General features: G+C 42.9%; 1 protein-coding gene across 5 annotated transcripts in view; it reads left to right on the forward strand.

The window, feature by feature from the left end:
* LOC121471939 (interferon-activable protein 203-like) overlaps positions 1–27,959 on the forward strand; it is a 37,836-nt gene that overhangs the window by 1,471 nt on the left and 8,406 nt on the right. Inside the window, exons 1-7 of one of the 5 annotated variants that reach the window (XM_041722850.1) lie at positions 15,420–15,438; positions 15,758–15,876; positions 20,902–21,184; positions 22,100–22,230; positions 23,198–23,365; positions 26,188–26,355; positions 27,280–27,447. In XM_041722850.1, the coding sequence (XP_041578784.1) occupies positions 20,920–21,184; positions 22,100–22,230; positions 23,198–23,365; positions 26,188–26,355; positions 27,280–27,447 (900 nt within the window). In that variant the 5' untranslated portion in view covers positions 15,420–15,438; positions 15,758–15,876; positions 20,902–20,919. Of the gene's footprint in view, positions 1–15,419; positions 15,439–15,643; positions 15,877–20,901; positions 21,185–22,099; positions 22,231–23,197; positions 23,366–26,187; positions 26,356–27,279; positions 27,448–27,959 lie in introns of those variants that run through there. The other 4 variants (XM_041722851.1, XM_041722849.1, XM_041722853.1 and 1 more) reach the window with 4 other exon arrangements.

Raw genomic sequence — 27,959 nt, forward strand, 5'->3', positions numbered from 1 at the left:
AGTTTTTATTTTCTCTTTTATACTTTCCTGTGCCATCCTAATACCATATTTTGCATGTATCGTTTTCATAATTTGGAAAAAAATAATAAACATTTTTCCCTAAAAGAGTGCTATAACGGGAGTCTAATTCATTGGTGTGTTGCTTAAAAGCGAATCATTTGTGAGCTGCAGATCAGGGTTGGGCACACAGGCTCCAAAGCAATATTTGCACTTAGACTTTGGGGGTGATCCTGACAAGGTGAGCCTGGCGTCAAGAATAGGCATGTTGAACAGACTGTGCCCCGCTCCGAGAAACCCAGCTGAGGGCACAGGTCAACACGGAAATCCTCTGTGCTTCTGTTGCCAAGGCCTGTGTGCAAGAGAAGGATTGCTTTTGCTCAAAACAATAGGTATGTATTCAGAATTGGTGTCCCTGAGGGGGCGTCACGGCCAGCGGGCTGCCGAACCAGGCGCCTTTTGGGGATTTGCAGGAAGACGCTTCTGTGTTGCACGTGATTGCAGCTCTTGTGCCGTGGAGTCACTGGCTCCATTCCTTTACTCAAGCAGTGATAGCTCAGTAGCTGTGCAACCCGATTTGCTGGTTCTCGTGCTGCGTATAAGTGGATTCCATCAGGAAGCTGCCCTAGACAAAGCCCTGCATCAGACAAGCACTGAAGAATAATTAGTCTACTCTAGAGTGCAATGGTAGAAAGTGGGTAACCAAAATCTGACATTTACATGTTTCTTGATCACGTATTTACTACCGGGTGTTTTGCAATTAATTATTTTGTGTTATTTCATCTTCAGCCTAACTATAGATGGTTGATAGTTTTCTCCTCTTTACTCTCCCGAGAAAAACAAGGGAGAGAAATGCGAAATCATTTTCCTAAAGATACTCGGATGGTCAATGGTAGTCCTGGATTGAGAAACGGGCTGTGGTCCTGGTTTGGGGTAGGTGTGTTAGGGGGAGGGAACAGGGTGAGGTGGAAGGTGTGAAGGATGGGATGGGATGTCTCCCTCTGTGAAGGTCCAAGGCTGTTGATGTGCAACTAATCTAAGGAAAGAGGCTTTACAGATCTGCCCTTATGGTTTGGGGCCAAGGACCAGGGAAGAATAATGAGTTGTTCTCCCTTGAGCTGCTTCCTTCTGCTGGTATATCTCTCCTTCTAGTAGGCTGAGGTGCCAAGAGTAAAATATTGACTTATTTTTATCTCCTTGCCTGAAATCATTCTAATAACATTCATATTATTTTGGTCATTTTAAGAAACCAGAGTTTGCAGGAAATCAGAAGTTGCGGAATCCAATTTTTTCATCTGTGACGTGAAAATTGAAGTTTAGAGAGATTGAGTGAAATGATCAAGATCATAACATCACTCAGCTGGTTAGGAATTGGATTTCATCCTGAAATCCAATCCATGTCACCAACTGCTAAAACTTCCTCCAACTCAGACTTGATTTTTGGCCTCTGAGGATTAGGATGGCGTCCATATAGAAATGATGTCTGTATTCTGAGCTGTTCTAATACTTCAAAGTCATATCACTTTATATAAACTTTCTGTAATTGGCTGCTCTGGAGTCTGAATATGATGTGATAGAAGTAAGAGAGCAAGGCTTTCTAGTGACCTGCCCCATCAATATTTTGCTTTCCTGAAGGTCATATGTATTCCCCTTTAACCTTGTAACTTCCAAACATATTGTGTCTCTAAACAAGAGATGCAAAAAATGACACTCCCTCCAAAAGAATTTGTCTCCTTGCTTCTGCTTTCACTTAAATAACTTCACTCTTTAATGCTGTGGCCCTATTGTATCTTATATTTTTGCACTTTGCCACATACTGCAACTCATCCTTGAGACCAACATAAAACAGAGGAGAAGCTCAAACTTTCCTTCCAGATTTGAAGGATCATCTTTCAATCAGAGTGTATACCTCAATTTATTAATTCATTATTTTGCTGTCAAGAAAAATGCGTATCTCCCTCATTAGAGCGTACACTCTCCAAAACTTGGATTTGTTTTCCACTCCCTGTTTTATCACCAGAACCTTCCTGTTGCCTCGTAGAAGCTCAATGCATATTTACTGAAAGGACGCATAGATGGAAGGATGGATGACATGCTGGCTCCTCACCCAGACCACATAACGCAGCTGTATAATCTGGCTATGGTGCCCCAGGTCGATGGCCAAGTTAGATCTCATCACGAAAAGCCAAATTCCAGTCTTGATTTTTAAAATACCAAGATGGTCATGGTCAGTTATTTTGAAATACTCTTGGGCAGCAGAAGGCGAAGAGTTATTGGATGTTGTTTCTGGTAGAAATGAGTAGCTCTGGGCTGGGCAGCCCGGGTGGCTCAGTGGTTCAGTGCTGCCTTCGGCCCAGGGCGTGATCCTGGGGCCCCGGGATCGAGTCCCACGTCGGGCTCCCTGCATGGAGCCTGCTTCTCCCTCTGCCTGTGTCTCTGCCTCTCTCTCTCTCTCTCATGAATAAATAAATAAAATATTTGAAAAAAAAAAAGAAACAAGTAGCTCTGGACTAAAAGGAACAAGACATCTGTGAATTTACTGAAAGGGATGATTTAATTAGTAGGGCTGTCTGAGAGTAGAGTGAGCTGTCTTAGGGGGCACAAGGTTCTCTGTCACTCTGTCTCAGAGAGTAGAAAGTGGTAGGCTCTGTGCTGGGGGAGCATGAGAGATCCCTGCCCTGGACAGGAGGGGGAATAGCCCCACAGGTAAGTTAGTCCCATGAAGCAGGTGTGTCAGGAGGCATGCGGATCACGTGTCCCTTCCACGCTGGTGGCAAGGGAGAGACACGGGCTCCAGAGACAGGGGGAGTCACCGCACCGTGACCCCCAGCACGGCCGCCACCATACCCCACACCCAGGGGTACCAAGGAGGCATCGGCGGTCCCGAGGATCTCACTTTCCTTAACAAGCAGGTGCACATTTCTACGTATCATCCCAGTTTCATTTTCAACCTTCTGCTTTAATCGTGCGGAGCTCTCTCAGGCCCTGATCACGTCTCCTCTCGGCTTTCAGGGTCCTCCTCTTCTTCGTCTCTCTTCCTGTGCAAGTCGGGCCCGAGCACGGATCATCAGCTCTGTGCCCATTCACGGTCTGCCCAGGTCTCCTCTACCTTCCCTGGGGTGAGGTCGTGGGGAGTGTGGACGGGCAGCGGTCGGGCAGAGAGAACATTCCACAAAGGATGGAGGGCGCTGGGCAACAGAACAAAGCCCGGTTTCCTGCCAGAGTAGTTCAGGGCAGAACAGGTAAACATTCCCCTCCAGAGGAGGCCTAAGGGTGACCTAGGAAGCCGTGGTCAAGTCATAAAGAAATGTATTTAGCTTCCAGGAGGGGCTGATGGTAATTTTGTGCCGTTATGTGTAATTACTGCCACCCTGAGACCATCTCTAAGAGCTACAACTACTCACTCAATACAACGCAAGATGCAATTGGTCCCTCCTCTAAAGTGCCTTAGCTATTGGCGTGGCAGTCCATGCACGCACGGCACTAGGAGCTTATCTCATCACTCATATGGTTATTTAGCCTTCATGGAAATCACCAGAGAGAATCTATGTTATTCATGTCATACACAGACATACACACGTGCTCGTGCACACACACACACACACACACACACCGCACTAAATAAATGTTTACTGTAATTTAGAATTGAACTCAGAATCTTAAATTTGTTACATTTGTCATTGACTGAAGAAAAAGACCATACTAGGAAATATTTCTTCCACAAACTTTCTACCATCTTGCATGTCAATATTTTTGCTTGTTTGTTTCTTTTCCTTTTGACACTCATGAGGTGATATTAAACATTTTAAGAATACAGAAACATTTATTTGGGTGCATAAGAGCTTCTTGTCCTGGGCCAAAGACCCTTAAGCTCTAACCTGAAACTAAAAGGAAACACAGTTCTGAAGTCAAACCTCTCTATCATTTATCAATGATAAATCTAATCAATGATTTATCTCTATCATTTATCAGTGATAAATTTATCAAATTATTTTCCTCTTCTCAAAGTTCCAATTCATTTTGTCTTTATTGCTGGTTTAGTAAATTATTTTTTTTTTAGTAAGTGGTGGAAAGAATCCTGCCCCCCTCCCCATTAGATATTTATGGTGGGTTGGAAGTTCAGTATTACCAACAGTAAAAAATCTCATCTCCAATTTTAGAATAAAACAATATCAAGGAAGGTCTTGAGAGCAAAAAAGAAGTACAAAAATAAAGCAAAGGGTTTCTCATTCCAGCAAGGATCATCAGAGAAGCCTTTGTAGACGTTGGTCTACGTTAGAGGAAATGATCAAACAAAGAATGGGAAGAGCAGAGATAAAGGCGGAAAGGTGGGAAAATATGCCTTGTTCATTCGATCCAGGGTCAGAGGACAGGAGCTCAGGTAAGCCAGACGCTGTGGGCCTTCGTCTTTCCCTGCGTCAGGCTATGAAGATGAGGTTAAAGGGGCCAGTTTCAGGCATACGCAGGACACAACTGAGCACTCTCTTCTCCTGCCCCAACATCGAGTCTCACTTTTATTCCACTCAGAGTAGAGAGAGGGCTACAGATGCCCTTTCTGCCACCAGAATTGTTTGCATTTTAAGATACTGTTTGGAGGCAAAAGAAAGAATACAAGAAGTCAAAACCAAGACGCAAGCGCCAAGGGAGAAGGGCTAAGTGGGAGAAGCGTTCAAGTTGGAGAGAGAAGAAGGTCACCTTACAACTTAAATGAATTCCCACTTGCCGCAACTTCTCATCCTAATGTGTCCTAATGTCTCCTCATCCTAATGTGTGATTTAATCTTCCTGTAGCCATATTATATAATACAGCCACATTTTGTAGAAGAGTAAGAACACTGTAAAACAGAGAATAGTACAGAAAAGATAGATGGCGTAGGGCAACGCAAATGGCACACTATCAAGTGCGAAGTAGTAGATAATCACCCCCTCCTCTGCTTTTCACTGAGAATAACAGGCCAGAGGTCAAAGCTTATATACGAAATTCATAGTTTCATACAAATGGGAGCTGTGTAGGCAAACATTAGTTTTCAAAAAAAGGTGAAAGAAAATGGGACAGGCTTTGGAAAAACTATATTCCTGTGGTTGTACACATAAATTTCAGCTGACACCAAAAGTATGAGGATCTCATACTTGCACTAATATTTTCGGTGAAGAATTTTATTAAGAGATATTAAGGACATGTAGGCTTACCTTCATACAGCCTTTATTTTTTTTTTCCTTCAAGATTTTATTTAAATTCTAGTTAGTCAACATATAGCGTGGTATTAGTTTCAGCCGTAGAATTTAGTGATTCATCACTTACGTACAACACCCTGTCTCATCACGAGTTCCCTCCTTAACGCCCATCACCCGTTTACTTCAATCCCCACATCCCCTCCAGCAACTCTCAGTTCAGTTCCTAGACTTAATAGTCTCTTAGAGTTTGCCTCCTCTGTTTTTATCTTTTTAAAAATTTTTCCTTCCCTTCCCCTTATGTTCATCTGTTTTGTTTCTTTAATTCTACGTATGAGTGATATCATATGGCATTTGTCTTTCTCTGACTTATTTCGCTCAGCATAATACCCTCTAGTACCATCTATGTTGTTGCAAATGATTAAGATTTCATTCTTTCTGATGGCTGAGTAATATTCCATTGTATATACACCACATCTTCTTTATCCACTCATCTGTCAGTGGACATCTGGGCTCTCTCCAGAGATTGGCTATTGTGGACACTGGTGCTATAAACACTGGGGTGCAGGTGGCCCTTCAAATCACACTGGGGGTACAGGTGGCCCTTCAAATCACATTTGTATCCTTTGGATAAATACCTAGTAGTGCAATTGCTGGGTCATAGAGCAGCTCTATTTGAAACTTTTTGAGGAACCTCTACACTGTTTTCAGAGTGGCCACACCAGCTTGCATTCCCAACCCACAGTATAAAAGGGCTGGTTCCCCTTTCTCCACATCCTCACCAACTTCTGTTATTTCCAGAGTTGCTAATCCTAGCCATTCTGACAGGTGTGAGGTGGTATCTCATTGTGGTTTTGATTTGTATTTCCCTGACGATGAGTGATGTTGAGCATCTTTTCATGTGTTTGTTGGCCATTGGCATGTCATCTTTGGAGAAATGTCTGTTTATGCCTTCTGCCCTTTTCTTCCTGGATTTTGTATTTTTTGAGTGTTTAGTTTAAGAAGTTCTTCATAGGTTTTAGATACTAGCCCTTTATCCAAAATATCACTTGCAAATATCTTTCTCATTTTGCTGGTTAACTTTAGATTTGTTTCCTTTGCTGTGCAGAAGCTTTTAATCTTGATGAAGTCCCAGTAGTTCATTTTTTGCTTCCATGTCCCTTGCCTCTGTTGACATTCTAGTAAGAAGTAGCTGTAGCCAAGGTCAAAGAGGTTGCTGTGTTTTCCTTTAGGATTTTGATGGATTTCATATACGTAACTTGTGCTAAGTGATAGAAGATGTGTAGACATGAGCAGTGTAGGGAAGTACCCTACTTGGTGGTCAAAAGCAAGGGCTTTGGAGCAAGATGGACCTGGCTTGAATCTGGCTCCATCAATCATTAGTTGTGCTCTGTTGGGAAAAGAGCTTAAACACACTTCTCTCACATGGAGAAAGTCTCTCCCTCACCAGGTTGATTTGAAAGATAAGTGAGATAATATATACACATTACTTATCACAGTCTTGGTGTCTCGTGAAAGATCAATGCACCGTAGTATTGTTCTTGGCAAAGTGAAGAAATAGAAGCTATTGATAGAGGAAACATCATGTGCAAATGCTTGAAGCATGAGGTGGCATGAATAGTTCTGTACAATAGAAATTTGACATACGTGAGAGGATATGGGGAAATTAGGCTGCAGAGGGAAAAATGTGTTTGATAGTAATCTACTTTATGTCAGAAAGAAAGAAATTGGGTCTTCATTGTAAGAAGTGTATAAATAATTGAGAGGTGTTATATAAAAGAAATTATTTTAGGGGCGCCTGGATGGCAGAGTCAGTTAAATGTTGAATTCTTGATTTTGGCTCAGGTAGTGATCTCAGGGTACTGGAATCGAGCTCTGCATTGAACTCCACACTCAGCACAGACTCTGCATGAGATTATCTCTGTCTCTGCTCCTCCCCTTCATGTTCTCTCTCTCTTCCTCTCCCTCTCTCTCTCAAATAAATAAATAAATCTTTACAAAAGAAGAAAGAAAGAAAGAAAGAAAGAAAGGAAGAAAGAAAGAAAGAAAGAAAGAAAGAAAGAAATTATTCTGACATATTAGTAAAAAAGTATTCTAGCAAAGAGAGGCCACGTTTGAAGGCAGGAACCATGACTTGGAAGTGAGGGCAACATGGTGGGCTGTCCTCATTCCACAGGTATAAAGAGCTAACTGTTAAGTATTTACAGACTTTACACTCAGGTGGACAAATATTGGGCATCATGAAATCAACCTGTAGTATTTACACTGTGGAAACTGGCAAATGCTCTTAAAATTAAAGAGCTGGTTTATCAGCACAGCTCAGTAGGCAATTTCAGAAATCCAGATAAGAAAAAGAGGAGACTTGGATTGATATATTCTAAAAAAGAAAGAAAGAAAGAAGAAAAGAAAAGAAAAGAAAAGAAAAGAAAAGAAAAGAAAAGAAAAGAAAGAAAAGAAAAGAAAAGAGAAAAAGAAAGAAAGAAAGAAAGAAAGAAAGAAAGAAGAAAGAAAGAAAGAAAGAAAGAAAGAAAGAAAGAAAGAAAGAAAGAAAGAAAGAAAAAGACTCAGATGCCTGGGTGGCTCAGGGGCTGAGCATCTGCCTTCGGCTCAGGACGTAATCCCGGGATCCCGGAATCGAGTCCCACATCGGGCTTTCCGTGAGGAGCCTGCTTCTCCCTCTGCCTGTGTCTCTGCCTCTGTGTGTGTGTGTCTCTCATGAATAAATAAATAAAATCTTTTAAAAGAAAAAAGTCTCTTTAAAGGTAGTCCTCAAGTATTTGTGACTACTTAAGTGATAGTGTTGAGAAAGATAAGATATTCAGAGGTTGTTATCCACTCTTATACTTGGAGATTTTAATGCTCTCCACCAGCACCTGACAGATCCAGCAAGCACAAAATAAGTAAGGATATGGTTGAAACAAACAGCACCCTTGATCCCTAGATCTAATAGACATCTAAGAATATTTCATCCAACAACAGAGAATATACATTCTCTCAAGCTCACATGGAACATTCTCCAAGACAGATCTCATCCTGGACCAAAAAACACTCTTAAACAAATTTAAAAGAAGAGAAATCATACAATGCCTGCCTTGCAGACCACAGTAGAATTAAACTAGAAATCCATAATGCAAAAAGAGGTTGAAAGTATCAATAGCATATGTAGAAGGTAAACATAAGACTTCTAAATAACATATGGGTCAAAGAAGAAGTTTCAAGAGAAAACTGAAAATATTTAGAACTAAATGAAAATATGACATGTTAAAATATGTTGAAGCAACAAAAGCAGTATTGGGAAGGGGAATCTGTGAATTATTAAAGAAAAATGATCTGGGGCACCTTTGGGGCTCAGTGATTGAATGTCTGCCTTTGGCTCAAGTCATGACCCCAGGGCCTTGGGACTGAGCCCCACATCAGGCTCTCTGCTTAGTGGGGAGCCTGCCTCTCCCTCTCCTCCCTGCTTATGCACTCTGAGATAAGCCAAGTCTTAAAAAGAAGAAAGAAAAATGATCTAAAATTAATACTCTCAGCTTCTACCTTAAGAAACTAGAAGAGCAAATTAAATGCAAACAGAACAAAAGAAAAGACATAAAAACTAGAGTAGAAATCAATGAAATTGAAAACAAGAAATCAAAGAATTAAAAAGCTGGTTCTTTGAAAAAAGGTTAATAAAACTAATAAATCCCTAGGCAGTAAAGCCAAGAAAAAAAGAGAGAAGACACAAATTACTGACACCAGAAATGACCGAGGGGCCAAACTACTGATCCCATGGGAATTAAAAGAATAATAAAGGGGATCCCTGGGTGGCACAGCGGTTTAGCGCCTGCCTTTGGCCCAGGGCGCGATCCTGGAGACCCGGGATCGAATCCCACGTCGGGCTCCCGGTGCATGGAGCCTGCTTCTCCCTCTGCCCGTGTCTCTGCCTCTCTCTCTCTGTGTGTGTGACTATCATAAATAAAAATTAAAATTAAAAAAAAGAATAAAGGAATTTTTATGAACAGCTGTGTGTCCACAAATTTGATAACCCAGATGAATAGAACAATTGCTTCAAAGACACAACCTATCAGCACTCACACAAGATGAAGTAGGTAATCTGAATAGGCTCATATTACCTAAAGAAACTGAATTAATAATAATCTTCCAAAACAAAAGCACCAAGTCCAAGTGGTTTCAATGCTGAATTCTCCTTTCCTAAGGAGGAAATTTTTACCAATTCTCTATGATCTCTTGAAGAAAACTGTAGCAGAAGGCGCACTTTCTAACTCGGTGTCTTTCTAACTCTCTGTCTTTTGTCTTCTGCCATTTGAAAATTATAGCACCTGTTGCCCGTAGGGAGGTAGGGAGGGAGGATGGAATGAAGGGAGTACGGGAGATTTTTAAGGGAGAGGAAATATTCTGTGTAATATTGTAGTGGTGGATACACGTCTGCAGAGAGATGTATACACATATATATCAGTTTTTGCCGCATGCGTTTTAATGTTCTCTCAGTTGCACGCATATTTAGAACTGTTTTGTCTTGGGGCACCTCGGTGGCTCAGTCTGTTAAGTCTCTGCCTTCAGCTCAGGTCAAGATCTTGGGGTCCTGGGATCAAGCGCCGCGTCAGGCTCCCTCATTGGGGAGTCTGCTTCTCTGTCTCCCCCACTCTCTGGTTGCACTCTCCCTCTTTCATGCTATCTCCCAAATAAATAAAAATATTGTTAAAAAAAAGAACAGTTTTGTCTTTATGAATAATTTACCCCTCTATCATTAAGTAACGACCATCTGTAACCTGGAAAATTCTCGTTGTTCTGAAATCACTTCATCAGAATTCAACGTGGCTGCTCCATTTTGGTTTTATCAGTATTAGGTGTATCAGTGTCTATTCTTTTGCTTTTAACCTGAATCTTTACCTTTAAAGTGAATTTCCTATACAAAATGTAGAGTTGGGTTCTCATTTAATTAATGTATTTAGATCATCAGCATTTAAGGTGATTATTGACAGGCTTAGATTGATAACTACCATTGTTTGCCATTGTTTTCTATTCCTTGCATTTGTTCTTTGTTTCTTTGCCCCTATTTTTTTTCTACCTCCCTTGATTTTAACTAATCCTTTTATATGACTTAGTTTTCCTTCCTTCCTTTCTTAGCATTTCAACTATACTTATAACATTTTCAGTCATTTTTTGGGAGTTTCCAGAATGGTTTTAAGCCATCTAGATCTGCCTTCGGACAACACTCAATTGCTTCCCATATAATGCTGTTAACTCACAGCAGAGCATCCACTAGCCCTCCATCCCACCTTTATAGCACCTGTGCTGGTGACTCGCTATCTGTGTGCACTACAGGGCCAACTACGTTGTTGCCATGATCACTTGAAACAGGCAGTTATCTTTTAGATCAATTAAGAATCAGAAAAGCAAAATATTTCACTTTTATTTATTCCTCTCCGAAGCTCTTTCCTTCTTCATGGAGGTCTGAATTTCTGACCCCTACCATTTTTCTTCCCCTTGAAGAACTTAACATTTAATTTCTTATAGGGCAGGTCTGTGGACAACAAATTCCCTCAGGTTTCGTTTGGCAAGAAAGCCTTTATTTCTCCTTCACTTTTGAAGGATAATATTTGAGGATACAGAATTCTAGATTGATATGCTTTTTATCTTCAACATGTTAAATATTTCACTTCACTCTCTTTATGCAACATTTCTGACAAGAAGGCCATGACATTCTTATCTTTGTCCCTCTGTAGAGAGGGTGCTGTATTTTCCTTTGACTACTTTCATGATTTTCTCTGTCTTTTGTCTTCTGCCATTTGAAAATAACATGCCTAGTAGTGAATTTTTGGTATTTGTCATTTCTGACCTTGTCTGAACGTCCTGTATCTGTGGTTCTGTGTCTGCCATTAAGCTTAGAGACTAAAAAAAAAAAAAAAAAAAAAAAAAAAGCTTAGAGACTGCTTTGCCATTCTTCTTTCAAATATTTTTCCTGCTCCAGTGCCTTTTTCTTTACCTTTTAGATTTCCTATTATGAATATGCTGCATCTTATAATATTATGCCACAGATATTGGACATCCTCGTTTTTTTCTTTGCATTTTAGTGTAAGAAGTTTCAGCTGACCTATTTAAGCTCAGTGGTCCTTTCCTTGGTTGTGTCCACTTTACTGAATACTTATCTTCTCTGTCACAACATTTTTTATATCTTGAATTTCCTTTTGATTCTTAGAGTTTCCATCTTTCTGTTTATAGTACCCACCTGTGCTTGCATGCGCTTTGCTTTTTCCATGGGCGATGGGCTAACTTGTGTCCCCCACCCCTCACATTCATATGTTGAAGCCCTAACAGGCAGTACCTTAGAATGTATTTGTAAATAGATCCTTTAAAGAGGTGATTAAGGTTACATGACATCATGGGTGGGTCCCTAACCCAGTTTCATGAGTGTTCTTTTATGTAGAGAACATGTGGACACACAAAGAGACGTTCAGAGTACAAGGACAGAGGAACAACCCTGTGAAGAGGATGGCCATGCACGTGTCAAGGAGAGAATCCCCTGAGGGAACCAACCCTGCTGGTACCCTGATCTTGGACTCTGGCCTCCAGAACTGTGAAAAAATAAATTTCTGCTGTTTAACCCATGTGTGAGATTTTTTCATGGCATGCCTAGAAGTGAATACAAGCCCTTGCCATATTAACCATAGTTATTTTAGTTTCTCTGTCTGATAATTTCAACATCAATGTCACATCTGAGTCTGGCTCTGATGCTGGTTTTTTCTTCTCAGACTGTTTGTCCTTGTCCTTTGACATGCCCTGTAATGTTTTGTTGAAAGCAGGACATGTTTTATTAGGTAATAGGAACAAAGTAAACACACCTTTAGTGTTAGACTGTGCTTAATGTTTGCTCCAGCTGCACATGGCAGAGGCTTCAAGCACTCTAGTCTTCTTCTACCTCCCCTCTGGCCTTCAGGCTTCCCTGCATAACCTTCCTCAGAGACAGTCTGTCTAGGGAGGCTGCTCATTGTGTCCAATATGGAGATGATGGAAATGACCACTTTCTGGAATGCAAGGTGACACTGCAGATCTACAGATATTTAAAAGATAACAAAAAGAATACTTGAACAACTTTAGGCCAGTAGATTTGGTTACTTAGATCCAATGGACAAAATTCCTGTGAAACACAGCTTACTGAAACTGCCTCATAAAGATACAGAACATCTAAATATCCCCATATCTATGTAAGGAAATTTATTTGTAATAAAAATATTTTCACAATATAAGTTCTGGGAATAAACACTTGATGAATTCTATCAAACGGCAAAGGAGGAAGCATTACTAATCCTAAACACAATGCTTTTAGAAATGCCAACATCGCCATCATACCAAAAGATCAAACAAAAAGAAAAATAAAGGTCAATGTCTCTCTAAAAGTAAATGTTCAGTATTTTTAAATACTGAAAAAGGAATCTGGTAATATGTAATAAGTTATAGTTATCCTGGGATCATGTGCTTCATCTCAGGGATACAAGACTGATTCCATGAGTAAACTTCAGTCACACTTCATATTCTTCTTTCTTCTTTCTTCTTCTTCTTCTTCTTCTTCTTCTTCTTCTTCTTCTTCTTCTTCTTCTTCTTCTTCTTCTTCTTTTCTTCTTCTTCTTTTCTTCTTCTTTTCTTTTCTTCTTCTTCTTCTTCTTCTTCTTTTCTTCTTCTTCTTTTCTTCTTCTTTTCTTTTCTTCTTCTTCTTCTTCTTCTTCTTCTTCTTTTCTTCTTCTTCTTTTCTTCTTCTTCTTCTTCTTCTTCTTCTTCTTCTTCTTTTCTTCTTCTTCTTTTCTTCTTCTTCTTTTCTTCTTCTTCTTCTTCTTCTTCTTCTTCTTCTTCTTCTTCTTTTCTTCTTCTTCTTCTTCTTCTTCTTCTTCTTCTTCTTCTTCTTTTCTTCTTTTCTTCTTCTTCTTCTTCTTCTTCTTCTTCTTCTTCTTCTTCTTCTTCTTCTTCTTCTTCTTCTTCTTCTTCTTCTTCTTCTTCTTCTATCATCATCATCATCATTCTCCTTGGAAGGGGAAGTCGACTTCCCTGAGAAACCATGCTATCTTGGTGACGGGTGGTTCCGTGAATTTGTAAATCAAGCCAGCTAAGGCTCCCACAGCAGCAGGTTTTATTCTAGCTCTTGAGGATAAGGATTTTGCCACTCTCCCTGGATTCCTTTGCTAGAGCTGCCCTGACAAAATACACAGACTGGCTTACACAGCAGAAATCTATTTTCCTAGTGTTCTTGAGACTTGACGTCCAAGATCAAAGTGTTGAGATGCTTGCCTTCTCCTGAGACCTCTGTTCCAGCTTGCTGGTGGCCACCCTTTCACTGTGCCCTTGCGTGGTCTTCATCTGGATGTGCATATCCTGGTCTCTGGGTATGTTAAAATCTCTTTTTAGAAAAGCACCAGTCACATTGGATGAATGTCCCTCCCTTATGACATTATCTTAACTTCTTTCCTCTTTGAGGTCGAGTCTCCAACCTTGTATAGTCACAGCAGGGGTTAGGGCTTCAACGTATGAATTTATGGGAACATAACATCGTTCAGCCCTGAGACACAAACTTTCTGTTTCTTTCCCAGAAACACAAACTTTATCACTAAGTCTTTCTCCACGGGCCCGAATGTAGGTTTGAAAAGGCCTGATCGTGGTTTCCCGATGTGATTGCTATTTTACTTACTCCTGCCTTTTTCCTTAGATTCTCTCTGCTATCTCCTAGATGATGGCTTAGGGTGCAGATTGACAAACGTTTCTTCTGCAAAGAGCCATAGAGTGAAACCTTAGGCTCTGTGGCTAGTCAGGTCTACAGTTGCACCATGAAGGCAGACAGAGATAATGCATAATTAAATGAGCATATCTGTATTCCAATAAAACTTTATTCACAAAAACAGTGTATTGCTTTGACCCATAGGACATCAATCCAGTGGGGACTCTTCCTGAGGATTTTGACCATGTGAATTAATACTTCAGATAATAAAAAGTCGTATAAATTTATCCCTTTTTCTCTATATCAAGAGTTCTTAAATGTTCTCTACTAGTGAGTTTTCTGCATGACAGCACATATCACCAATTGGCTACCACCTGGAAGTCAGGAAAAATGCACATTTTTTTAGCATTTCTTTGTTTCATCTATTAAAATTCCAACTGTACTGTATGAATGATGGAGCATCATTCTGAACTGTCCTTATTGGTAACAGTACTCTGTGTGTTACATGCTGGAGCCCCAACCAAGGACATTATCCCACATGAACTGATTATAAGAAAAGGAACAGAAAAATATCCTGATATGGTCATTTTCCCCCATGTGTCCTCTACTTTCTAATCTCTGAGATGGGGCACTTTCTGACCTCCCGAATGTGCGTCCCCACCCATTACCATAAGACCAGCTCCATACATTCATAAAAACTGCAACACACATCTTGAGAAGAGGAGTGAACACCCACAGATGTTTGTGAACATGCCACCAGATTCCCCTCGCTTTCCCACGTCTTTCTCATGCTTTGGTGGAGTTTTCAGATGGTCCCAAATCTAGACTTCAGCTACTCAATTCGCAACTATAGTTTGAATTAAAATAACCAACTTTCTTCTCTTTAGATGACCTCACATCACCCACCAACACCAGCTGTCCTTTGGGATCCCTTTCCAGCCATAGCTTCATCCTACTTGCAAATCAGCTGGTGGGTTATAACCCTCATGTCAGCTGACTGGTGCCATTTATTTGACATGTCAGGGTTCATGGTACTCTGGAATGCATCCACTGTCCTTCACAGAAAAAACACTGCAGAAGGAAAGGTTTATCAAGCCCCCCTCGGTTTAGAGTTTCAGTGTTCTTCCAGAATTTGCAAAGGCTTATGCTGTCATGATATGTCCTTACTACCCGCCTGTGTTTTTTCCATAAATAATGCATTCATGAATAATGAGTGATCAGTGAGGTAAAATAGCCAAGTCATAGTTGGGAGGGCGACTTCCTTGCTATATATCTAAGGAAAGATTTGCCTACTTGTAATGACCTCCCACTTCTATCAAACTCCAGGTGTGTCAGTTTTTAACTGGGTGAATGCTTCAGGCACTATTTAAACCAAGAGTGATTTCATAGCTGACCCACCCTCTTCTGAGGGGTACAGTCAAGTGCCAGTAGAGAAGAGGACTCTTCCAACATCTCCTCCTACCATTCTGAGAACAGGAAGTGAGGGATAAGCAGCCCAGTGACTCATCTTATTTCTCTAACATTTGAGCATCATTCAAGGGAATATAGGTTTCTAATGACCCACAGGTAAGTCCCCTGGAGTTCTAATGCTGAAACTCCTTCCGTCTACTGACATTTATAGTAAAAAAAAACACTTAATTACATCTTTGCTATGATCTCTCATTCAATTAAGTACTTGAAGGAAGGAAATTGCTTATTTTCTCTGACTAAGGAAACTGAAAGCTAAGAACACTGAGAGGGAGGAGTCTCAAAATTGTTTCGCAACTTTTCTCCAGAGGACAGTGTGGTGTGGAGGAAGCAGCACTAGTCAAGTTTTGAGTGACTCTCATCAGTGCCATCTGCACTTGTTATCTTTCAAAATACTTCTTTTTCCTGTGCCCTTCAGGAGATTATAACATCCTGCTGTTCAGTCTCGGAGGACTTTGCTGAGTGTTCTTCCTCCATAAGCAGTGATTCCAGCATCTCTGACCTCAAGATCTGTACTTGGTGGAGAACTTCAGCAAGGTGAGGCCTGTGGGCTTTCTGTAGATAGCTGTGGGCACCTGCTGGCTGAACACAAAACAACTGGGGGGGGGGTTCGGTTATGAAGAATTTGGGGGCAGGAGCTGGTATCAACTCTAGTCAGAGACGAGAAAATATTAGTAGCTTGATTCTAATCCTTTACTACTTAGGCAAACAACAGACATCCTTATTACAGCACATCTGACTCCTGAACAAAGGGAGATGCATTCTGAGTACAGAAGATGTAAAAATTTATTCCCCAGGTTATTATGAGTGATAGTTCAAAAAAAAAGGGTTTGGTTTCCTTTCTCTAAATGGTGCACTGGAAATTCTTGGTGGCCATAGTGGAGTTCTGGGCAGAAGTCAAGTTAGGGGCCTGAGGAAGGTATCAGAACATAATATTAAGTTAAAAAAAAAACACACATCTGGATTTAAAGCTGCATTGTATGGTATTATCATGATTTTAGAAAACACGCATACATGCACACATACCCGCAGAGCAGAAAAACTTTCACTTCCCCAGGCAGAGCTACACAAAAATATGGCCTCTTTGCCTCTCTTCAGACAGTTTAATTTTTATATTATACTCTAGTCTACACTGCCAAAGCTGTTCCTTCAGTTCATTTTTTTTTTTTTTTTTCCTTCAGTTCTTTTTAGTATTACTGTCTGCCTTCCTGAATATTGCTGATTTTTTTTTTTTCTAGTGGCAAAGTACAGGGGGGAGGCAGGAAGCCAACTACAAACAGACTTTCAGAATAATTGAGTGATTTTCTGTAGGGCCTGTTATAATAACACTTCATATGTGCTTGATTAGAGTGAGAGATTTTTAATGCTGATTTCAGAATTTTTTGTATGTTAAACCTTGTTAATTATGTTTATTAATAATGTTAGTCCTTTTCCAAAATCTGATTTTTTTTTTACCATGTTTATTTAGGAATTAAGAGACAAGCTGAAATCTCCTACCACAAAAATTGCGAGGTTTTTGCTCTATAGTTCTCTCAAATTTATATATACAATAATATAATGTATATCATGTATGTAATTATGTACATACGTACACACATATATGTAAAATGTGTGTGGATGTGTGAAGAGGACTACACTACGCAATACTATGAATATGATTTTTATAATATGTAAATCACATTATAAAATATGACAAATATTTATACCAGTATAAATGACTATAGAGTAACTATAATAGATATTTGCCATTAGCAGGTAAATACATAATCACAACTGTTTTGTTTCCCGAGAAGGTCAAAGGTCAGCCTCTGTCATTGTGTTGAATTCTGGTGATGCTTTTTATCTTCAGGTCTGTTTACAGCGATGATAGTATAGATAAACCGGTTTTCTTTTAGTTACTCTTTGTATGGTAAAATATTTTTCTTTTATTTTCCCACCTTTAAATGATCTCTGTTAACAATATATTGGCAGATTTCAAGCTTTTTTGCAAAAAAGATTGTAAGCTTTTTTTCCATAAATGCATTTTGACCAAACTTGTCACTTATCTGGTTAGGCCATTTATGTATATGCTGATGATCAGCATATATGATTTTGCTTGTTATCCTCAATTTCACTTATGACACTTCTATATTCTCCTTTCTTGTACTTCTGTTTTTGCTTACTCCTTTATTGTACCCTTGAAGACACTTTTTTTGGTCCTTCAGTGAACTGCCGTATTTTCCTCCCTCCCTCCACCATGTTGATGTGCTCCCTGTCTCTCTTGTCTTCACTCAGCGCTGTATTTACGTGGAAGACATAGGCACAGAGGACCAAGTTAGGTTCCTACTCTTATTTACCTTTGGGCTTGTGGTGTTTCTTGGCTTCATATTGAATATTTCCTCCAATAGATGCTTCCATATAGGGCTTTGTCTTACAAACTATCAATGCTTTGAATATCAGACAGTAGTTTCTGAGGCCCTCACATTCATTTTTATTTTTTTTTAATTTTTATTTATTTATGATAGTCACACTCAGAGAGAGAGAGAGAGGCATAGACACAGGCAGAGGGAGAAGCTGGCTCCATGCACTGGGAGCCCGACGTGGGATTCGATCCCGGGTCTGCAGGATCGCGCCCTGGGCCAAAGGCAGGCGCTAAACCACTGCGCCACCCAGGGATCCCCAGGCCCTCACATTCAAATATCATTTGAATTACTAGCTTTAAATTCTATGCTCAGAATTATTTGGCCCTGAAGATGGGTAGACAGGACCTCTTCTGATATCCCTGGGGCTACATATATTTTGAAATTCAGAATTGGGGCCTTTTAAGCTATTAAATACACATATTTTATTTTATTTTATTTTTTTAATTTTTTTTTAATTTTTTTTTTATTTATTTATGATAGTCACAGAGAGAGAGAGAGAGAGGCAGAGACATAGGCAGAGGGAGAAGCAGGCTCCATGCACTGGGAGCCCGACGTGGGATTCGATCCCGGGTCTCCAGGATCACGCCCTGGGCCAAAGGCAAGCGCCAAACCACTGCGCCACCCAGGGATCCCTAAATACACATATTTTAAAGACCATAATAATATTACACACAATAGTGGGATCCGGATCATTACTCTAAAATCAAGCACACTAATATTTTAGCAATAAAGCATATGACTGTTCATATGTAAGTGGAATGAAGAAAGATTATGGATCGCCTCCTGTCACTTTATGCTGGTTTTATTTTGCAAATAAATTATGCTGTCACACACACACACAAAACACAAAAATTTCATTTTAAAAATTATTTGATTTTGAAATACGGCATTTGGATGAATATTATATGAAAATCACCCTATTTTCCTGTGATGGGCAGCTTTACTGTTAAACATCAGTTTCAATCTGATCCTTGAATTCTTGCAGGTGATCTATTCTTTATTTCTGGAAGCTTTCAGAGTTTTTACTTTGTTTTTAATAATTTTCAATTCCTCTATATCTTGAGGATTTACCCTTCACTCTATGGGCCTCATCAATCTGGGAATGCTCACATTCTCTCAAGAGGGAATTTGTGTTGCATTGTTTTTTTTTTTATTAAATATTTCTTTTATTAAACCATTACTAAAGCCTATCAGAAACAAATTTTAAAATATTTTACCAAAAAAATCTTTAAAAATTTTTTTTTAATTTAAATTTAATTTGCCAACATATAGTGTAAAACCCAATGCTCATCCCATCAAGCATCCCCCTCAGTGCCCGTCACCCAGTAACTCCAGCCCCTCGGCCACCTCTCCTTCCCTTCCCCTTGTTCGTTTCCCAGAGTTACGAGTCTCTCCTGTTCTGTCTCCCTCTCTGATATTTCCCACTCATTTTCTCTCCTTTCCCCTATAATCCCTTTCACTATTTCTTATATTCCCCATATGAATGAGACCATATAATGATTGTCCTTCTCTGACTGACTTACTTCACTCAGCATAATACCCTCCAGTTCCATCCATGTAAAAGCAAATGGTGGGTGTTCATCCTTTCTGATGGCTGAGGAATATTCCATTGTATACATAGACCACATCTTCTTATCCGTTCATCTGTCAAAGGACAGCCCTGGGAATTTGAACATGTCAATTATACAAAAGGTTCACAAACACATGGTCCCTAAGTGAAAAGAACTGATGAATTTAAACAGAAAATTAGAATCTCTCCCATGTACTGAGTGCCATTGAGGAAGTACATAAGGTGATAAAGAGGCCTAGAGGAGTGACACCCAGTCCAAAATGGGAATTCTGGAGGCCTTCAGAAGACAAGAACCTCAGTGGAGTTGTGAAGGCTATAAGGAGGTAGGCAGAGGAAGGAAAGTGACTGGCACTTTAGGCAGCAGGGAGTGAATTAGCAAAGGCATGAAACATTGAAAGGCAAGATGTGGTGTATATTTCTGGAGCATAAGACATACGAATGCAAAAGTTACGGATGAAAAAAGATGCAGAATATCCAAGACTTTCCAACCTAGGCTAAAGAGCAAGAGATTTTTCAAATACAAATGGAGAACTATTGTGGGATGTCAAGTAGGATAAAATTGTGGCTGCATAGAGGGGTATCTGGCTCTCCAAAAACAACTGATAAGAGGAATTCAGCCTCTTTAGAAGGGTAAAATCAAGCAACTATTGAAATAATTCCAGCCAATAAATGCTGGGCTCCTGCTCCAGCAAGAAAGTAGAACTCCAGCAAAAGGACTACTAAATAGTCCTGGCCAACCAGAGCTGTGATTCTGTGGGAGAGAGCAGATAGACGTCCCACGGGAGGTCGAGGGGCCAGAGGCCTCGAGAATGTGGCCTGAGCCCCAGGAAGAGAGGATGCATGATGGGCTGACTCGGGAAGAGTCAGCTGTGCAGGGCTGAGGACCAGCGTGGTGGATGGACAGTCGCGGGGGGGTGAGAGGCTGCAGCCCACTCTGCATGTGGCCCCTTCAGCCAGAGTGGGCAGCTCAGTCAGGAGCCAGCCAGTGGGCATCTAGGGAGAGACACAGCCCCAATGCGGGATGGGAGGGGGGGCAGGTACTCTGATGCCCTGTAGCCCACACGCCACGCAGGGGGACCACTGCCTCCTTCCACACCTCCTGCCACCACACCCATTGCGACCCAACTCAACTGTCATTATTAAAAGGAGAGAATTTGGGATCCCTGGGTGGCGCAGCGGTTTGGCGCCTGCCTTTGGCACAGGGCGCGATCCTGGAGACCCGGGATCGAATCCCACGTCGGGCTCCCGGTGCATGGAGCCTGCTTCTCCCTCTGCCTGTGTCTCTGCCTCTCTCTCTCTCTGTGTGACTATCATAAATAAATAAAAAAAAAAAAATTAAAAAAATAAATAAAAAAAAATAAAAGGAGAGAATTTCGTAGAAGTCCCAAATATAGCTCAACCCATATATATGAGTCCCAATATAATTCTCAACCCATTTTCCACTGTGACACACCTGGAAATTCAGTTCTTCTTTGTCACACACACTTGAGGATGACAGCCCGGCATGGGCCACTCACTGACGTAGACACAACCAGGCTTTTACATCGTGCGGATGAAAGTCTAACGCCCTGCGGTATTTTTCTCTCCCAGGTTCAGCCACACCTGGAGATGGAGAGTGAGTACAAGAAGATTATTCTGCTGAAAGGACTGGAGCCCATCAATGACTACCAGTTTAGCATAATCAAGTCCCTACTGGCCCATGATTTGGGACTGACTTTAAACATGCAAAAAGAATATAACAAGGTCAAGATTGCCGACCTGATGGAAAAGAAGTTCCCAGGGGTTGCCTGCGTGAACAAGCTAATAGACCTGTTCAAGGAAATGCAAGAATGTGAAGACATTGTTATAAATCTTCGAAATGGAAAGAGAAAAGGTAATGGACAGGAGCCTTCACTGTCGGGTGTGTGCCCCCTGCGTCCAGCAGAGCCCTGATGTCGGCAGAGCTCAGAGAGGTGTTTTCCAGTTTCCGACCTTGTGGCCAAGATGAGGTGGCCCTTCAGATGCCATGAGTTGACAGCTAAGACAATCCCTTTCCTACAAAGAGGCCCACTGTATTATACAGGGTGTTTTTGAGGAGGTACAGGTAAAGAAAAAAAGCAGAAAGGGTTGACAAGAAAGATATGGAGGCCTCTACGTATTAGAAAGGTTGGACAGGGATAAAATAAAATTAGAAAAATTCATGAGATTTAAGAATACTTCTATCAGTTCATGCCGTGTTCTATTACAATATTTAATCCATCGCTACTATATTCTCAAGCAACAAACATGAGACAGGACTTAGCGAGTAACCTACCTCCTGGGGGTGTGAAGAATTTGCCTCTTCCAAAAATCACCGGACACTAAAAACATGGTGTAAAAAGTCAAGTCCAATGTCACCAGTTTGTCTCATCACCAATGAGATCAGATTTCTTTTCTCTGGTTTCTATAATTCAAACAGACCTTGCATAGGAACTAACCCACGATCGGCATCGTGAAAACTGCAGTTTCTTAAAAAGAACATAGAGGCTAAGTGGGCTGGAAAAGGATTTGACGGAGGTACCCGAGAGTGCAGAGGATGGAGAGGCGTGCTCGTGCCCATGGGGAAGCAAGGAAGCCATCTGGCAGCGCGGGTTAGCACCTGTAGCTGGGGCGGGTGGGCTGATGCAGGAGGGGAGGACACCAGCACTCCCAGACCCACAAGCAGAGCTGAGAGGACATAGCACTGCAAGTCCTACAGCTGCCCTAGACCAGCTCCCTTGGAATTATCATGCTCTTTTTTTTTTTTTTTTTTTTTTTTTTACTGCTTCAGTTATGAGGCAAAGCAGAGGAAAAGAAACAATACCTGTGAAGAAAATAAAGCCGGGTGCATCCAGCACTGAGGAATCCACATCTACCGCAGACGGGGCTTCGGGATCAGTCCATGATACACCTGAGTCCAAGGTAGGATGGCAAAGTCCTGCCCAGGAAGCTTCTCCTATGGCTCTTCCACCTATTACCTTCTTTTTTTTAAAAAATTTATTTTATTCATGATAGACAGAGAGAGAGAGAGAGGCAGGCTCCATGCCGGGAGCCCGAGCGGGACTCGATCCCGGGACTCCAGGATTGCACCCTGGGCCAAAGGCAGGCACTAAACCGCTGAGCCACCCAGGGATCCCCTATTACCTTCCTATGTACACTGAGCTCTTTATTCGTTTATCAACCTGCAAATAGAAGAAGAATCAAGAAAAAGGACTTCCAGGGGCAGAATGAAAATGAGATGCAAAGAGACGCCTGGGTGGCTCAGTGGTTGAGTGTCTACTCCGAGTGTGATCCCGGAATCCTGGGATCGAGTCCCACAATGGGGCAGGGAGAAGCCTGCTTCTCCCTCTGCCTGTGTCTCTGCCTCTCTCTGTGTCTTTTATGAATAAATAGATAAAATCTTCAAAAAAGACGAGAAAATGAGGTTTAGAGTCAGCATCTTGTAGCTCCCGATCAGCCATTAGGTCTCAGAGTTGTGTGCACCTGACCTTGCATGTATGACTCCCTGCAAAGGAGATGTGGAGTCATTACCCCTCGTTAGCTGCAGACAAAATTGGAAGTCGCACGAGGAGAGCAGCTCGCCAAAACCCACTCTGAGACACAAAATTCAAACCTAGATTTTCTAAGTCCCAATACAGCATCCTCGCCACCTGGGGAGAGGAAGGTTTCCCAGCTCTTGCGTGAACCAATCATTTGTGTGGGCCACCGGCCTTCCCATCATCTCGAGAGGATAGACTCCCCGTAGCTCCAGCATTTCAGGAGCACAGAAATTTTAGTACAATTAGACTCGAGTAATAGGAAGTCGATATGCTCAGTAGTAATGATGTGTTTAATCTAATATTGAAAACGATTAACCAGAAGTGTGTGTTTGGGGGGGGGTTAACTTCAGAAACAGAAAAGCAAAACCACACCAAAAGGTGGAAAGAAGAAGGTGCAGCCAACCCAGCAACAGAGTCAGCTTCCAGAACCTTCTGCAACAAGTACCCAGTCAGCTGGGAGCTCCCTTCAGGGTCCTCAGCAGCCTCCAGCAACCCCATGCAGCAGTGGCTCCACCAAGGTACGCTCCCCCCCCAATACCCGAACCTCTCCGCCACGTGCTGCAGGCGTCACCCTGACGCGAGAGGGCTCCTCAGCCGTTCCGTACTCCGTATGAGTTCTCTATATAACAAAAACGACCCACTAGTTCATCAAAGGGAAACACTGAGACTTCTGTGTTTTACAAACCCTTTGATATGAGCAAGGTAAGCGTTTTGACCTAATTCCAGATCTCATATCGTGGATTATTTCTCAAGTTCTGTCTTGTTTTGCTTGCTCTTGTCAGCCCCATGATTCACAATCCCTCCACAGCCCTGACTCACATCTCTCCAGGATTTCCTGATAAGACAGAGCCTATTTGCCTTTAGGCCAGGCCCATGGGTGTGACCTTACCCAGTCATCGGAACCTCAGTCCCCGTCTCTCTGCCGCGACAATGACCTAGGTGCCCATTTCAAGACAACTCTGCTTCTGCCTTGCAGACTGGCTTGGAAGGGATACTTTCTAAGTACCCCCGGCCTCTACAGGTGACAGAGTCATTTCTACTCGCAGAAGAATCCTGCTGGTGCCCTGAAACTTCCTTGGAGCACAACCACCCCAGGGAGGCTCATGTGCTCCCTCAGCCACTCACTTCTCCTCTGGGATCCATCCACCTGCACGGGGAGCCTACAAAAGGGTGTCTGACCATTGGGTCTGTGGCTCGTTCGGTGGGCGGGAAAGCTTGGCTCTGATCTGTCACTGGGTCCCCCGAAGATTTTCTCCAGAGTGTGGCTTCAAACCAGACACAGACCAGTATCACCTTGACACCTGCTGCTCTGTCTCTCCAGAAGCAAAGAGCTCAGAACACCCTGTTCTGGGGCCTCTGGGAGGCTCAGGGGGTTAAGCATCGGCCTGCAGCTCAGGGCATGGTCTCAGGGTCCTGGGATCAAATCCCACAAGGGGCTGCCTGCTGAGCAGGGAGTCTGCTTCTCCCTCTCCCTCTGCCCTTCCTTCTGCTCATGCTCTCTCTCTCTCTCCTTCTCATATAAATAAATGAAATCTTAGAAGAAGAAAGAAGAAAGAAGAAAGAAGGAGGAGAAGAAGAAGAACATCCTGCTTTGTGAACAGCGCAGGGAGACGAGGGAAATAATCTCCTGGGAAAATAATCAATTATTATTTTTTTCAATTATTATTTTTAAATAGTATCCAATCAAAAGGATGTTTTCAGCATCTAAATTCTGCTACTCAGAGAGAAGCTTCCAGTTTAACTGATTTTGAGAGAAGCTTCGAAGCTCTGAAGCTCCTGCCAGTGGGATTAAGTCACCACCCACGGCAGAAGTGGACAGAGAAGCTTCTTTAGTAAAGCATCCCCATGCCACCGAGAGGGTCACACAGGCGGCACGAAGCATCTGCAGATCAGAGTAGAAATACAACCCCCTCCACCCCATGTGGACCATGACACCCTAGTGACAGTGTTGACACTTCTGTGTGTGGACCGTTTAGTGAGCTGGACTCTTAAAACTGCTGTGCTTTGTGTGTGTGACCTCATTTCTTCTTCTTAAGACTGTTCGTTATTTATCACATGAGATGCTATTATTGCCCGTCCCCATTTCAGGGATGAGAAAAGTGAGGTTTGGAGAGCTTAACAGTTCTGCAAGGGTTACCCAGATGGTGGGAGTCAGAGGTCCACAGGTGGGCGCTTACTGGGCACGTTCTGACTCCATGGTAGGAGTGTGATGTTACAGTATTATTTTTTCAATTTTATTTTTTTAAGATGGACAAATGGACAGGGTCACGTTCGGGCTTTGTTTGCATAGCATCAGCTCTGAATGCCTTATTATTTTTTTAAAGATTTTGTTTATTTATTTGAAAGAGACAGAGGGAGGAAGCACAAGTAAGGGGAGCAGCAGAGAGAGAGAGAGAGTGAGAAGGATCAGCAGGCGCCCAACCACTGAGCCACCCGGGCGCCCCTGAGCTCCTCATAATGAGGAATGGGGTGTGTGGGGTGGTCCATGGGCGCTCTCATCAGGAAGCTACATGCCTGGTGCTTCCAGAAGCTCCTTCATCTACAGCGTTATCAACAATTGACCTTTGTGAATTAGACAAACCAATCCTGAGAGGGATAGATCAGAGGGAGATGTGTTGGGTGTGCACTGGGACGAATGGGCTTTCATTAGGAAAAGTAAAAGCAGTCAAGCTAAATGATTTTACAGACACTTCCTACCGTTGCTTAAGCAATTATGAAAATCCAGGGACTGGGGGCGTCCTGGGGAAATCCCAGATGAGGCTGCGTGTTGTCGAGATCTCCGAGGATGTGGTTGCCGGGTCATAATCTGGAATCACGAATCAGAGGGACGCTCTCTCGTATGATGAAGCACGCGGAGAGGTGAACCTGGGGTTTTCCGCACCCGAGGAACAGGTGATAGAAGCCCATTATGGGCTTATTCGTCTTGTGCAAGTAGGTAAAGACCTGGTTAAATAAACATCCTCAAGTGTATCCAAAGTTCTTCTGAGACCTGCTTCTCCCAGAGCCTGGAAGGAGTTTCTATGAATCGATAAATCCCGTGTTCTCTCGAGGAGGTTGACACAGGCCAGTCTGCGGCGGGCGTGAAACAGATTTCCCCAACAGGACGAGGAAATCTGAATTCTCTGAGATGTTAAACATTGCAGAGGGACTTTGGTTATCCTGGTTGGTGTCTGAGCTGGGGAGACGTGGGAGGTGTCTAAATATGTGCCCTTTCTTCCAGAGGGAAGATCCCGGTGACGGGAGGGGTGGGGGGAGGCAGGGAGACACAGAAAGAGAGAGATGTTCTGGTTCATCTCACATTGGAAACCAATAAATAACCAGGAGGAAAAATGTCTTTCAGAAAAAGAATATGAAAACCACAACAAAAGATGAATCTGGGAGGATGCAGCCACCGCAGGAACAGAGTCAGCTTCCAGAACCTTCTGCAACCAGTACCCGGTCACCTGGCAGCTCCCTCCAGGCTCCTCAGCAGCCTCCAGCAACCCCATGCAGCAGTGGCTCCACCAAGGTATGGTCTTCCTCCTCCCCATACCTGAACCTCTCCACCACATGCCGCAGGCGTCACCCTGACCTGGAGTGGCTCCTCAGAAGGCCCGTGTATAGGTGTTTGACCATCGGGTCTGTGGCTCGTTCGGTGGGCGGGAAAGCTTGGCTCTGATCTGTCACTGGGTCCCCCAAGGACTTTCTCCAGCGTGTGGCTTCAAACCAGACACAGACCAGGATCACCCTTGACACCTGCTGCTCTGTCTCTCCGGAAGCAAAGAGCTCAGAACAGCCTGTTCTGGGGCCCCTGGGAGGCTCAGGGGGTTAAGCATCGGCCTGCAGCTCAGGGCATGGTCTCAGGGTCCTGGGATCAAATCCCACAAGGGGCTGCCTGCTGAGCAGGGAGTCTGCTTCTCCCTCTCCCTCTGCCCTTCCTTCTGCTCATGCTCTCTCTCTCTCTCTCCTTCTCATATAAATAAATGAAATCTTCAAAAAAAAAAAAAAAAAGAAAGGAACATCCTGCTTCATGAGCAGGACAGGGAGATGAGGGAAATAATCTCCTGGGAAAATAATCAGTGATTATGGTTAAATAGTATCCCCGAAGTTCTTGGGGGAACCTGCTTCTCTTAGAGCCTGGGATTGATTTTCTACAATTAATAAACCCCAATATTCGCCTGAGGAACTTACGCGGTCCAGTGCGTAGCAGTGGTGAACAGAATTCACAACCCATGAAATTCGAATCATCTGAGTTGTTAGTATTTGCAGAGTGACGATTGTGATCCCGGTAGGGTGTGAGGCGGGGAGGTTGGTGGTCGCTGCCTACAGGGGTTACTGCAGTGTGCACATCGGGGTGTGTGTGTGCGTGTGCGAGAGAGACAGGATGGAGAGAGAGGCTGCGGTCCACGCGACGTGGAAAACCACTAACCAGGAAACGAAATCATTACTTCAGAACGGCAGAGGCGCCGATGAGCTGAAGGACACTTTCAAAAGGATGAACATATCCTCGGAGCCCACGCAGCCGCCCAGGCCGCCCCGGAACAGCGGGCGCGCAGCCCAGCCCTGCGTCCCCAGCTCACACCCGCCAGCGGCAGCTCCCACCAGCCTCGCCTCGGTCAAGGTAGCGCACACCTCTCCCACCTGCCGCCCTCCGCAGAAATTACAGGGTTCATCAGAATCCTGAAAAAGCTTGTAATCCTGCCGGCGACCGTCTCTAACTCTTCTCTGATTAAGTCACTCACTCACCAAGCAGGCATCTAGAGAGCCTCCTGGAGTCTCAGTCGTTTTCTATTAGGGGGTGTGCATGCCGGAGGTGACCTCTGACCTCCAGGGGACGATTACCTTGCCTTGTCCACGATTAGAGCATGTGGGGACGTAGCCGGATGGGAAATGATGGGTGACAAGCGGGTTCAGCTCCTACGGCCCATTTCGGTTCCACTCCATTCTGCTTATTTACGTCGGTGTATTGTCCGCACCTGTGCTCCAAGCAGCATCTCGGGTATTGTCCGCACCTGTGCTCCGAGCCACATCAGGTGTACTGTCTGCACCTGTGCTACCAAGCCACATCAGGTGTATTGTCAGCACCTGTGCTCCCAGCCATATCAGGTGTACTGTCTGCACCTGTGCTCCGAG

The sequence above is a fragment of the Vulpes lagopus genome, chromosome 11 (assembly GCF_018345385.1).
Source record: "Vulpes lagopus strain Blue_001 chromosome 11, ASM1834538v1, whole genome shotgun sequence".
NCBI lineage: Eukaryota > Metazoa > Chordata > Mammalia > Carnivora > Canidae > Vulpes > Vulpes lagopus.